This window comes from Camelina sativa, chromosome 17 (genome assembly GCF_030686135.1).
Source record: "Camelina sativa cultivar CO46 ecotype springtype chromosome 17, ASM3068613v1".
Lineage (NCBI taxonomy): Eukaryota > Viridiplantae > Streptophyta > Magnoliopsida > Brassicales > Brassicaceae > Camelina > Camelina sativa.
This window is the reverse complement of record NC_141896.1, coordinates 16,511,949-16,525,455: the sequence shown is the minus strand read 5'-3', so window position 1 is coordinate 16,525,455 and position 13,507 is coordinate 16,511,949. Positions and strand designations below refer to the sequence as shown.

Genomic DNA, 13,507 nt, shown 5'->3' with positions numbered 1-13,507 from the left:
TTTTTGTTTGCATATCCATAGACTCTAGTTAACTGGTAAGTGGTAACCCTTGGTCCTAACTCCCAAGTAATGGTCAATAATTCAAGTATTGGATGTGGGATAAATAATTACATATTTTGTGGTCCACTGTGAGAAGGAAAGGCAATGCTTTTGTGACCGTAAGAGAGATGATGATGATGATAACAATGTGGGCATATATGAAATGCTTTTTGGTATATGATTCTTTTGTTCCTTTGTTATCTACCGAACTCCTTTATTATTTACTAAGAAGGTCTAGAACATTGCATAGAATATACCTCTTTGATATTTTCTTAGAATTGGTCTCTTTTGACATAACGACACTGAGTTGAAAACCGATTGAAAAACACTCACCAACCTTTTCTGACATGTCTGTGATGATATGTTCCTGTCTCAACATGTGTGTGCAAAAAAACCCGATAATTTTGGGTCTGATTTTAGTTTGGCAGTTGCTAAAATGCTGTCAGATTTTCAATGGACTACTCTATGTTTTGATGTACTTTTGTTTTTTTTTTTTGATTACGATACATTTTCATCTTAGAGTAATTGTGGTCCGTTTTGTGTTTGCGATTGTTCTGTCTATGTTGTAAAGTTCATTTGCTCTACTTACTTCGTTTTTTTTTTTCTGTGATGAACTTTTTTTTGTCTAAGCTAAACATAATTAATTGTCATTCTCTTGTGTTCTATTATTTGCGTTTCGTTTGTGCAATTTTCATATTATGCTATATGATTTTTGTATCTAAAAATGTTTTTTCCCCGTTTCACAATAAAATTTCATGTTAGGTTATTTATTTTAAATTCGTTCAAAAAAAAAAGGTTATTTATTTTAAAATAATAACATTGTTTTCGAATTTTAATGTAAATATTTATATAAAAATATATAGAAATTGTTCCTAATGAAAATGAATTAAAAGAGGACAAAACAAAATTTACATAATTTTTTCCTTTTAATAGTATAGTAGAACTTATTTTTTTAATATGAGTGGAAAATTTAGAAATTATTGTCTTTTCTATCATAACTTTTGTTAATATGGGTTATGATTTATTTTATTTTACATTAAAAATGTTTGAAAATCATGTTTGTAAAATAATCTGTTAGGTTGTGTTATAATGTTACAAATCTTGTTATGGTGTGCCATATTTATATGCTTTGACTAGTATGGAACAAAAGTTTGGATATCATTTACCTTCCAGTGTATTTGATATGGTGAGAGATTTTTTTTTTTTTTTTTTGGTAAGTGACGTGACACACTGACATGAAATGTCAAATATGTATCCATTGATAGATTTGGCTGCCGAAATTCTTGAATTTTATTTTTACACTTATCCCTTAAGAACTGTTATAGCAATCTATTTTTGGTTAATACAGAATTAATTGACTAGTCAAAGATAGCATTAAATTATAAAAGGAAATCAAGAGATATATATATATATATATCTAAAAAAATCACATGGACGGATCTTCTTCTTCTACATAGAGCATCAACAGACAAGAAAACGAAAATTTTATCTTATCCTTATTTCAGATCGCCGAGCAAAAATGTTCATAAATATCCAATTTTATAAATCTTGCCGTGATCAAGAGAAACGAAAAGACATTCGAAAGACACTTAAGACTAACCAAAGATCAAATCGTAAGTGAACCCGTGAGTGAGTGAAGTCCACCCCAATTATCCATAGACAGATTAGCGTAGACTGACTCGGACTTTATTTAGTCATTATCGAGGGACAAAGCCTTTTTTGACTTTGTTTTATTTATTACATCTCCGTCCGTCCTACTGTTTTGTCGTTCAATTTTTATATTTTTTTAGTACGAACCGTAACAACTTCTTGTTATATATAGTATTCAACAACAACAACAAAAAAACAAATCATAAGTTTTTTGAACTGATATACACCACAAATCTTCTTGATTTTATGTTATATTTTTGCATTAACACGTATGTTAAATAATGTTCACTTTTAAATTTCTAATTTTTATTGGTAAGTTTATTTCAAAATCTATGGAGTAATTTGTAACCGACATCTTTTGTGCTTGAACAGAAAATAAAATAAAATGTATGCATGGTATTAATTAGCATTTAAGAATCTATTTTCTTCACCATAAAAGTTTAGCTTTTTGATTTATGAACCACTCTTACAAACTGGTGAGAAAAGAAAACCAACTAAAACAAAACAAAGAAACTGAAGAGAGATAGATAGATAGATAGATAGCCCTATACAAACGGACAAAGAGGCCATAGTCAGAAATTTCGACTGATACATATTATTTTAATTTACTTCTGATTTCAAACTCATAAAACATCACACCGCCGGATTCTTGATCGAAGAGAGATGGATAAACTGATTTGATTCTTGCTCTATACTGATAGGTTTGGTCCAAGTTTTAACTGTTAAATTTCGCATCACTCGTGCTCGCTGAAGCCTACAAGCATTATCAAAACAATAGCAACCAAAAACAAAAAACATTATATAACGAAGCATTATCATGTAAAAAAAGAAGATAATTTGTTTTCTTTTTTTTGGGATAACGAGAGAACTAACCCCAACGGATGTAACAAAGTTACAAACGGCACATTTCACAGATCTTGCTCCATATTGATACATCAGTAACATCCTGCAGTTTCCACAGTTCACGTGTGCCACTTGATTCGCTGAACACACACATGCAAGACATTTAGAGTTAAAACTTAGAACATTTTTCATAAGAAACCGAAACCGAAACTAACCTAGACCCACATATAAACAAAAGTAGTTTTATTGTTTTATCATAAAAACCAAAAACCAAAACTAAATATTTAATTTTTAAAAAGTTTTGAATAAAAACAACTAATAAATTAACCAAGACACACAATATAATATTAAATAAAAATTGATATATATATATAATGAACTCGTAAAACTAGTTTTAAAAAGGTTTTTGTTTCTTGTATTCCCCTAAACCACAAACCCAAAAAAAAAAAACAATCAACAAAAAATAAAATAAAAAAACTGATTAAACACCAAATATATGCATGTATTTATATATATATATATAACCTTCGAGGGCAAGATTAACAGTGTGACAACAAGAACACTGAACACTTGTAGCTCCACGAATGTACATAAGAAGTGTATGACAACCTGCACACACCAACTGTGCCATCTCCGTTCCTACATTGCCCCAATCAGTTATTAAAAAAAAAAAAAAAAAAAACCTCGAATATCTCTTTTAACCAAACTTGTTTTTATGATCTGACAAATAATTACCCGGCGGAGGAACGGCAGTGACGGCGTTACAGACGGCACAACAGACAGAGGATGCTCCGGCGGGGTACATCAGAAGGTTTCTGCAACCTGAACACACTAACTGGCTCTGCCCACTTGTACTACCTACAAATCTCAAATCGTTTATGTCCTCTTTTGGCCAAAATAAATAAATAAATAAATTAATGGAGTTATGAACACATGTGGAATAAATAAATGGGTTTCTGGGAAAATAATTGATCAATAGGGGTGGGAACACAAAAAATTGGAAATTTGAACAAAAAAAAAAATCAAACTTTATTAAAAAATTGTTAAAGAAACTGAAAACAGAGGATCTTTTCATATAATAAAAATATTTTACCATTTGCCGGCGGAGGAGTGTACGACGGCGCCATCGCCGGAGCTGGAGGTGTTGGATATGGTGCAAGGGGGACTGGCATTATTATTAACTCCAAGAATGATGATTGCAAAAAAAAATTTTGATAAATCTTTTCTCTCTATATATATTATATAATAATGGATTCTCTCTTTGTTGATGTTTTTAGTGACTTAGAAGAAGAAGACACATCTCATCTTATTATGTTCTTCACTTCTTCTCCCAATTCCTCACTTTCATCATCTAAAAACAAAGCACATAGAAACAATGATAACAAAGTATGAAAATTATATCTAACAATTAAGAGAAACAAATCTGTAGTTATTTTCAAAGGAAAATAAATCTTAGCTATTATGAAAAAAAAAATGAAGATAAGTCTTCACTATTTATAAAAGGAAAGGAAAAACAATTCAATGCTTGAAACTTAAGAAACATGTGAAGGACTACTTTTTTGGGGTTGGTCACACCATCGCCATGAAGCTCTTTGACTAGAGAGAGTGTGAAATTCTCGTTTTTTATGTTTTTGCAGTTACATAACGTTTGGTTGTGTATGTTTTTTTGTATGTATATGTGTAATGATGTATTGGGGAGTTACGGGAAAAAGGAATGTGAACTGCGGAAACTTTGAAGTTTGTGTATTATTATGATGTGAGAAGAGGAGTGGGGCAAACACACACCCTCTCTTGCAACTTGCCTTTATCAATTTAGATAGAGTATATAAATGAAAACATAAAACTTTCTATTAAAAAAAACAAAAGAAGAGAAAAAGAAAATAAAATTGTGAATATGAACTTATAGTAAAGAGGCAACTTTTTTGAGAAAATGGGAATTTTCTTGTAAAATTCTAACTTTTTTTTATAAATAAACAATTTGGAACTCAAAAATATATAAAAAATAATCGGTTGGAGTTTATAGTCTAATAATTTGAGCATGAAAGTTTAATTTCCATCTTTCCGCAAAAATTGAGATACAGCCATGTCCGTTAGTAAAATATTATAAATATATAAATATGTTCGTTAATGATTAGATTAATATATCAAAATTTCGATCGATCGTTGACAAAACTTTAAGTGCATAAGTTAATCTTTCACTTTTCCGCAAAAGTTAGAGAAAATTCACATGTCTGTTGACAACATATATAACGTAAATTCCGATCGATAGTTGGCAAAAAGCTAAGCACGAAAGTTAAACTTCCATCTTTCCGCAAAAATTGGACATAAACATATCTGTTTGTAATATATTTTCATTAACGATTAATTTCATACAGTAAAATTTCTATAAATTAATAATCACTATAAATTAATAAATTATTTTAATCTTGAGTTGAAACAGTGTAAAAAATGGCATAATTCGATAAAATAATAAGAAAATAATTTTTTAGGAAATTCTATGTAAACATATAGTCCCATCAGTATCATAAATTAATAATTATATAAACTGATATATATATATATATATATATATATATATATATATATATCTAAGAAAATGTAGTATAATATAATTTTAATAGTGTTGTTTGTTTACTTTTGAATATTTATTCTTGATGAAACTCATCTGCAACATATGTAAAGAACTATAAACAATGTAAAATATAAAAGCATAAAAAACTATAAATAAAGAAAATTCTAAAGAAATATGAATTAGAACAAAAAAACTTATAGTTTAAAATAAAAATTTTTGAAAATATGATTAGAAAATCTATTTATAATTTAATATTTTATTAATTTATCGAGAAATTAAAACTTTTGTAAATTAATAAAATTTCAAGATCCTAACATTATTAATTTGTAGAAGTTTTACTGTATACATCAACTTCATCAATTGTTGACAAAAAACTAAGTGTGCAAGTTATAATCTTTCACTTCTCCGCAAAAATTGGAAAAATATACATGTCCGTTGGAAACATATATAACGTAAACTTCAATCGAATTCAATATTTTTCACTATCAAATTCAATATATTTTCACTGTCAAATTCAATACATTTTTAACTTTTTTGCATAACAAAAAAAAATAGGTATGGTAAAAAATATGCAATTGATCCAAATTACTACGGGCCAGGCTAGGCAACAAATAAAATAAAACTTACCATGGGCCATGCACACAGGAAATTCAGTTACCCAATCAGTGGAAACTTAGTTTTTCTCTCACTTTTGTTTTACCAAACCTACAATTTATTGTTTGGCAGTTCATTCAATTCAATCTACAATTATTATTCTATAGGCTAAATCTTAAAAGTGAACTTTTATATGAAAATGCAGTGGGTAAGGGTAACAATAAGTGTGATTATTTGGTTGGATATCATATCAAGTTTTGGTTTGCCAATGTTTGTTTACTTATTCGATGGGGCCAATTTCTCTTATATATGTTTATGCTTCTTTTTTCTAAAAACCCATTTTTTTATATTCTTCTTTTATTTTTGAACCAAAAAAAATATATATATATTCTTCTTTTATTATCTTGTTATGTCAAGTACACTTCACATGTGACATGGTGTGAGTCACGATCTCCATCGTAAAAACTTCTTTCGTTTTGTTATGGAATGTATATAAGATTGTAATAATGATGATTTCTATTCTAACTGGTTAAGTAACGAAGGTGCAATAGAAAATAGAATCAAAAATCAAAAGAAAGGCAGAGTTCATAACTTTTTTTTAGGGGGTAAATCATGTAAATATCATTAAGGAATAACATGTCGAGATTTTACAAAAGTTATAGACCGATACTGTACTTTACTATCTTGCCATAAAATAAATTAAAAACAAGGAAGCATAATCATTATGACCAGTTGGATCAAGTTTGTGAATCTTCGTCGGGTCCTTCTAGCTGTTTTTAGTTCGTAATTAACCTAAAAAAAAGAATTGTCCACAATCAGTTTGGTGATCAAGTTGATAGGTTAGCTAGATTCGTAGGAGAAACTTCTCTACCAATGGCATCGGTCATAGAACTTTGCAAAATATGTATATGGGTTTACATTTTTTTGTAAACCCAAGCTATATACAAAAATATGACAAATCTTTTGGATCAACCATTAACTTTAGAAAAGAAAGAAAATATGAAAGTTTGAAGAATGTTGTGAATATTAAAAGGAAACACTCTTCCGTTCAATACCATTATATATATGAAAACAAATGCTCTTATTCAAAAAGGAGGCAATATATATCAAATGGGTGTGTAGATATATGTGACAAAATGGTCGATTTTATGGGTTGGAACAAGAGATTTTGAGGTCACAGTGGAAAATCCAAACATCTTGTCCAAAGAAATTGTAAAAGACACTTCAACAGAAGATGCCATTTCCAGAAGCAAGCATACATAGTATAATATTTATCAATATCCCATTCCATCATGACCACCAAGCCAATGCATGTATGTATGCACCTATGTATATGTGTGTGGTATTTGGAGGAATGGGAGGAGAGAAAGAATAAAAGGACAAAGGAAAGAGTTAGATTAGAACATTTTGGACATTGACGTCTCTAAGAGACGCTTGGATAGCCATCAAAGTGCGGCTATGGAGTTGTCCACGTCTTACTCCAAACTGTGATGGCTCAGCTTAAGAAGATGCATACAAAAGCCTTTTTTGTTTTCATTCGTCTTTTTATATAAAGATGAGAATGTGGTAAATTCTATAAAATGTAACACAATCATATAGAATAATCACAAAAGGGAAGAAACCCACTATATATACCAATTCCGAACTCCTACCTACAAAATAAAACATATGCTAATTTAACGAAAACGAACAAAATCTATAAAAATAAATCATCCAAACGAACAACATCATCAAATTACGAAAAAAAAAAAAACAAAATGATTTACTAAAAAAAATTCGTAGAAAATATATTTTACTTTTAACCTACGAAATTTTGACGAAAACTTGAATTAGTAGGAAGTTATTATAATCAAGAAATCCCAACACCATGAAGCTGTCATATATATACGATCCCATTTCTTGTCAAACCTAATTTTCAAAACATCTATTCCATTCTATAAATTAGGGGTTTTTATAGATAAGCATCAAAGGGACACGTACAAGACATGTAATAATAATAGAAGACTAAAAACTGAACCTAACCTCAATGAATCTTTGAATCCAAACCAAAAGGAGATTTGCTTTCTAACCAGTTGGTTTTATGATCATATGAATTTGTTCTAATCGGCCGTGTTTGAAACCGATTTTTTTTTTTTTTTGTAACGGTACTAAACAAAATAATGACCATATATAATGTATACATTTTAAAATTATTAATACAATATAACATGCCTAATATATATTAGCAAAGTCATTATATTTGTATATTATATAAGTTTTTTCTAACAAAATGACGAACCAAATCAAAACCAAAATCAAACTAAACCAAACCAAAATTGCAAAAACATTTACTACTTGTTTTCACTTTCTTAATAACCGAAACCAAACAAATTGACCGGATCTCTCTCCACCCATGCGACTATCTTATCAAAAAGACCAAAAAAAAGTCCGTATCATGTAAATGGGCCCAAAGCCCATAAATATATTCTCTGGTGCCGCCAGAAATGGAAGAAACCGAAACCAAAGTTTATCTCTCTCTCTCTCTCTCTCTCTCTCTCTCTCTCTCTCTCAGTCGCTCGCATAACCTTTTCGCCGAAACTCATATTCTCAGCCGAGAACAAAAAATTCAGCCATCACCGATCAGTGAGTTATTCGTCCCATCTCTTTGCTCGAATCATTTATTTATCATTTTTCTTCGATGCCCATTTCTTCTTTATCATTTTTTTTTGAAATTTTTGTTTGGGGTAAAGTTTCAATTTTTGTTTTCATCCCTTTCTGTATTGGTATATAGAAATGGGTTGTACTGTGAGGGAGAAGCATGTGAAACCGAGCCGTAGGATCCGACCCGTTGCCTTAAGATCCGACCCGCCTCTATGTTTGATCGAGAGGATTGCTCTGTCGAAATCAATCGTGGAGTCAAGTCTCAAAAACCTTGTTTATCATCCAGGTCTTACTGATTCTGGCTCTGTTGTTGTTAATTCGTCGTCGAGCCCTAGCGAGGAGGAGGAGGAGAACATGTGGGGTTATTGTACTGAGGAGCATTTGGAAGAGATATTGCTTAAACATTTGGAGTTTTTCTATAACCAAGCTGTTTCCAAGCTTCTTGACTTGGGTTACGAGGAAGGTGTCGCGGTTAAAGCGGTTTTGAGTAATGGTCACTGCTATGGTGAGTTGGATGTTTTGACCAACATTGTGAATAATTCATTGTCTTATCTGAATAGCAGCACTAGTTGTGATGGTCAAGTTGAGGATCGATCAGAGACTGATTTTACTGATTTGAGAGATTTGGAGGAGTATTCGCTTGCTGGTATGATTTACTTGCTGCAACAAGTTAAGCCTAATTTGAGTAAAGGTGATGCAATGTGGTGTTTGTTAATGAGTGAGCTCCATGTTGGTAGGGCGACTACTATGGATATCCCTACTCCAGGGAATAGAGCTCGTTGTTGTTGTACTAGTAGTACTAAGGATGATGATAGCAATAAAGAAGATGTTGTTGGTAGTACTAGTTTAGATATCGCTGGTTTCATGGCGCCAGCATTGTGTCGTTTCCATGGGGGTTGGGATTTTGGGAACGGGGGAGGGCCTGAGTTTTCTGGTAACGGGTTTTCTACAAGCGGTGCTGCTGCTGAGTTAAAACTGCAGAGAGAGATTGATTGTCCCAAAAGGTTTAATCTTTCCCCTTCCATGAAGTCCTTGTTGAAGCGGAATGTTGCAGCTTTTGCTGCTGGGTTTCGTGCTAGTATGAAGCAGAAGCAGATTCAGTCTGGAACTAGTGGCGATCCTGCACGTGTGGAAACTTGTGAGCAGCCACGCAAGTCAGGGAGTGAAGAAAGTGTTAGTTCGGTGTTGGAGAAATTTCGTGATCTGAACCTTGATGATGATAATCTTGAATCGGTGGGTGAGGATGGTAAGGATTGTGTGATAGTCAATCTGCTTCATCAAGTCAAGGATCTCGAGAAGAAGTTAAAGGAGAGGAAGGAATGGGCTCACCAGAAGGCAATGCAAGCTGCCCAAAAGGTTAGCGAAGAATTGGCCGACCTTAAGTCACTGAATAGTGAAAGAGAAGCAATCCAACTGCTGCTGAAAAAGGGGAAAAAAGCTGTTGAAGAATCAACCCTTAAAAGATTAGACGACAAGGAAAGTGAAGTTAAAAAAGCTACTACTCAAATGGACAGCGCAAATAAGATAGTAAGAAAGCTTGAGAATCAAAATGCAGAAATCCGAGCAGAGAGGGAGGGTTCCAAATTAAGTGCTTCCGAATCGCTTAAAGCGTGCATGGAAGAAACAAAGAAGGAGAAAAAATGCTTGAAGAAGCTTGTGGCATGGGAGAAGCAGAAACTCAAGTTGCAGGATGAGATTACCGCTGAGAAAGACAAAATCAATGCTCTTTATAGGACTTTAGCTCAGACTACACAGGATGAAAAGGACATCGAGGTACGTTGGTTCATGTATTATCTTTATTTACACTCTGAAAGTTCTCTATAGTCTAGATCCTCCACAACTTTTGACTCTAGAATTCTGTGAAGTACATATTTTACTTAGGAAGCCAAAAATGTTTTACACATGTCTCATTTGAGGCATACATCTAGTTGCCAAGCTGGTCCTGTCTTAGATTGTAGTATGCATTTTCACGAGGGTGTATGGAACCTAGATTTGATATGAGTATAATCTTACAAAATCAGTTTTGAGTTGTAGTACTCAGCCAGATGATTTGTTATAACTAGTGATAAGTTTCACGGGATAGCTTTTTTTCTCTAAATGGTGGTCAATATATTCTTTCTCTTCCTGGGTGGGTATTATTACCTAATTGCGGGGACATTACCTATGTTGCTGCATATTTTGTTCGAAAACTTGCTTTAGATTTGCTTGCTTGCTTACTTGGACTGTAGCTGATACATGAAATATTAATCATAGAAAGGTTAGTCTGTCGACTTCTTGATATATTTTCGTTCATATGTTAATCACAGGCGAGATGGAGACAAGAGCAGAAAGCAAAGGAGGAAGCTCTGGCTCAAATGGAGGAAGAACAACGCTCGAAAGAAGCAGCTGAGGGTCACAACAAGAGAAAGCTCGAGACTCTACGGTTAAAAATCGAACTAGACTTCCAAAGACACAAAGATGATCACCAAAGACTAGAGCAAGAACTCTCTAGACTCAGAGCCTCTTCAGATACCGACTCAAGCCACTTATCCAACAACGTTTGGAAAGCCGAAAAATCCCAAGGAGAAAACATTGCTAAGCTGCTTGAAGAACTCGATAAACTTGAAGGGACTAATGAGAATGAAGCAAACTATGATCGAGAATGCATCATCTGTATGAAAGATGAAGTCTCTGTGGTGTTCCTTCCTTGTGCGCATCAAGTTGTGTGTGGTAGTTGCAGTGATAGCTTCTTTGCGAGCAACAACAATGGCGGAAGGAAAGTCACTTGTCCTTGTTGTCGAAGTTTGATTCAACAGCGAATCCGTATCTTTGGAGCTACCTCATAAAAGCTGAAATTAGCTTCTGGTTCCAAAGAGTTCATCACAACTTCAGTTTTTTACTTTTGTAAGTAAAAAAAATAAAAGCTTAGCTTCTTCTTTGAGAGATATTTATACTCACCAAATTTGTTTTTTTTTTTCCGACAAAAGATCCTGCACGATGTAAAATATAACCTTACAATCGTGATCAGAACTTTTAGAGCCAATCTTATTAAGGATGATCTTCAATTCGATTTTGGAGAAAAACAAGTATCTACGGTTCGGTTTCTAAATCGGTATATTACAATACGGTTTTGGTTTTTGTTCGGTTAAAGTGGATTTGGACACTTGTAAGCAAAAGCACTGACAACCACAAGTTCTTAAAAACCACAATTACTTAAATGCTGTGCCTAGTTTTCTTGTTGTGGGTTTTGTTGTGTGGCCGTTATTTGCAAGAAAAAATGGCTTCGTGTGCCATCTCAAACACAATTCATACCGTAACCTTCAAGACCACGAAGAGAATAAGTCCTTACAACGGTCTATTCGGTTGGAACTCCGACAAGAAAACAGACAATATCCGGCTGCCGCAACAACCAGCCTACCACGACGACGTCCAGATTCCTTTCTCTCTTTCGTTGGTAAACAAAACCTTCTTAAAGGGTAAACTCTCGAAACACAAAATCCATATTCCTTCAGTCCTTTTTGAGATCTAACTTTTGTTAGTTTGAGTTTTATGTGTGCAAACAATTCATTTGGTGTAATAATCTTATCTAAAACTCTGAATCCATGTGAAGAAGTATGTCTTATCTAAAGCTCTTCAAGCTTTGTAATAATCTTTTTTTTTTTTTTTACTAGGAAGAGAATTAAAATGTTGCTACAAGGCAAGCATTGATGGGTTTAGTGCAACAAAGTTCCATGAACGTTGTGATTTCAAAGGTCCATGTGTTATCATAGCTTACGCTAAAGACAAGTCTTTCAAGTTTGGTGGATTTAGCCCAGAAGGTTATAAAAGTACTGACGATTATTACGATACATTTGATGCTTTCCTCTTCTATTGGCTCGACGATTGTGATGACCCAATCGTCCTTCCAAAGATTGGAGGAAGTGGAGCAGCTCTATTTGATTATGCACGCGGAGGGCCTCAATTCGGAGCTGATGGGCTTCTTATAGGACCGCCTTTAGCTCCCGTGATGGGCGGATTTGCGGGTCCGGATACGAACTCAGGCGTTGGCGATTTGAGGATGGCTAAATCAAGATTGGGTTTGTCATATGCTAAGAGGAAAGATGGGAAAGAATCTATCTTTGGAGATGAAAATAAGGTTAGTCTTGATGATGTATTGGTCTTTTGTAACCCCTATATTGCTTCTTTGTATTAATTACAAAACCAATCGCAACAAATTCCAATAAACGTATCCAATTATAATTCATTTCCATTTATGTAATTGTACAACATTGATTATACATACTTATTAGACCTAAAAGTCTATGAAAAGTGTGTTTATAACTACTAGTTGAAGGTGAAGAGAATCTTGTAGTTCTAAATTTTATAATATGCAACTATATACTTTATCTGTGTATACACACAAAAACATATATATATATATATATATATATATATATATATATATATATATATATTCTATAAACAAGATTATAGTTAAATCTTGATCCATGGGAGTGTTTGGTTTTGAGATTCAGTCTAGTCAGTGAACTGTATAATGTTTTTTCTTTACCGAAGAATGTGATCGTTCATGACTTCATTGTTCATATGAGCTTCTGAATGACAATCGAACATGAACGGATTTTCCAATTCCCAATCGAAATTCAAATCAGCTGCGAAGAACTCTGGTGGATATTCGAATTCGGGCGATGCAAATATTTGGAAACCGGAATCTTTTTCTATTTGAGATTTGTGAATTTTCCTGCAAGAAAGTAATAATGAATTGTTTGAGACACGGTGACATTGATTAGTGAATGGAACGTTCTCAGAGTTTGGATTTAATTAGCTAAACCTGAAAAGATAATTCACGGATATGCAATTAGTAGAAGACCAGCGTGTGTAACTTGCATCACAAGAACTCTTTTCTAGGTCACTTGCTTGACAAGAACTCTCAACATTGTTTTCTTAATGGGTCATCTGAAACCTCCGGTGAGTTGGTTTCACATTTCTTAACCGTATGCTCATTTCGTCTTACCTACCACACGACACAACGCAAAGTATCCCTATAAAGCGGAAGAATACCAAAAGAAAACTATCAATTGGTAAACTATGAAAACAAGTATTCCGATTTAGTTGCTCTGTTTATTCGACATTTGTTCTGGTGTTTTCTGTCGCGATGACAGAAGAAAAACCATTCCATATCTCGATTTGGCA

The 13,507-nt window shown here is 33.1% G+C and overlaps 3 protein-coding genes across 3 annotated transcripts; 2 read left to right on the top strand and 1 right to left on the bottom strand.

The window, feature by feature from the left end:
• Nucleotides 1-2,110: 2,110 nt before the first annotated feature.
• LOC104757622 (protein LOL1) lies at nucleotides 2,111-4,338 on the bottom strand. The gene is made up of 6 exons (XM_010480374.3): nucleotides 4,088-4,338; nucleotides 3,626-3,883; nucleotides 3,268-3,390; nucleotides 3,058-3,171; nucleotides 2,563-2,672; nucleotides 2,111-2,443 (listed from the first exon to the last, which is right to left on the bottom strand). Exons 2-6 carry the CDS (start codon nucleotides 3,702-3,704, stop codon nucleotides 2,405-2,407), a joined length of 465 nt encoding a protein of 154 aa, XP_010478676.1. The 5' UTR covers nucleotides 3,705-3,883; nucleotides 4,088-4,338; the 3' UTR covers nucleotides 2,111-2,404.
• A 3,836-nt stretch (nucleotides 4,339-8,174) lies between these two features.
• Nucleotides 8,175-11,400, top strand: LOC104757621 (MND1-interacting protein 1). The gene is made up of 3 exons (XM_087496969.1): nucleotides 8,175-8,320; nucleotides 8,469-10,111; nucleotides 10,645-11,400. The coding sequence occupies exons 1-3, from the start codon at nucleotides 8,182-8,184 to the stop codon at nucleotides 11,161-11,163; spliced, it is 2,301 nt and encodes a 766-aa protein (XP_087353095.1). The 5' UTR covers nucleotides 8,175-8,181; the 3' UTR covers nucleotides 11,164-11,400.
• Nucleotides 11,401-11,459: 59 nt separating this feature from the next.
• On the top strand, nucleotides 11,460-12,655 carry LOC104757620 (uncharacterized). Its single transcript, XM_010480371.2, has 2 exons — nucleotides 11,460-11,793; nucleotides 11,989-12,655. Exons 1-2 carry the CDS (start codon nucleotides 11,535-11,537, stop codon nucleotides 12,507-12,509), a joined length of 780 nt encoding a protein of 259 aa, XP_010478673.2. The 5' UTR covers nucleotides 11,460-11,534; the 3' UTR covers nucleotides 12,510-12,655.
• Nucleotides 12,656-13,507: the final 852 nt, after the last annotated feature.

Excerpts from the sequence above, each read along its gene's own strand:
- LOC104757622 (XM_010480374.3), bottom strand. The coding sequence starts at position 3,704 with ATGCCAGTCCCCCTTGCACCATATCCAACACCTCCAGCTCCGGCGATG. Across the intron at positions 2,673-3,057 it reads TGTTAATCTTGCCCTCGAAG|CGAATCAAGTGGCACACGTG; the intron begins GTTATATATATA and ends GTGTGTGTTCAG. Across the intron at positions 2,444-2,562 it reads ACTTTGTTACATCCGTTGGG|GCTTCAGCGAGCACGAGTGA; the intron begins GTTAGTTCTCTC and ends TAATGCTTGTAG.
- LOC104757621 (XM_087496969.1), top strand. The coding sequence starts at position 8,182 with ATGGAAGAAACCGAAACCAAAGTTTATCTCTCTCTCTCTCTCTCTCTC. Across the intron at positions 8,321-8,468 it reads AATTCAGCCATCACCGATCA|AAATGGGTTGTACTGTGAGG; the intron begins GTGAGTTATTCG and ends ATTGGTATATAG. Across the intron at positions 10,112-10,644 it reads AGGATGAAAAGGACATCGAG|GCGAGATGGAGACAAGAGCA; the intron begins GTACGTTGGTTC and ends TGTTAATCACAG.
- LOC104757620 (XM_010480371.2), top strand. The coding sequence starts at position 11,535 with ATGCTGTGCCTAGTTTTCTTGTTGTGGGTTTTGTTGTGTGGCCGTTAT. Across the intron at positions 11,794-11,988 it reads AAACAAAACCTTCTTAAAGG|GAAGAGAATTAAAATGTTGC; the intron begins GTAAACTCTCGA and ends TTTTTTTACTAG.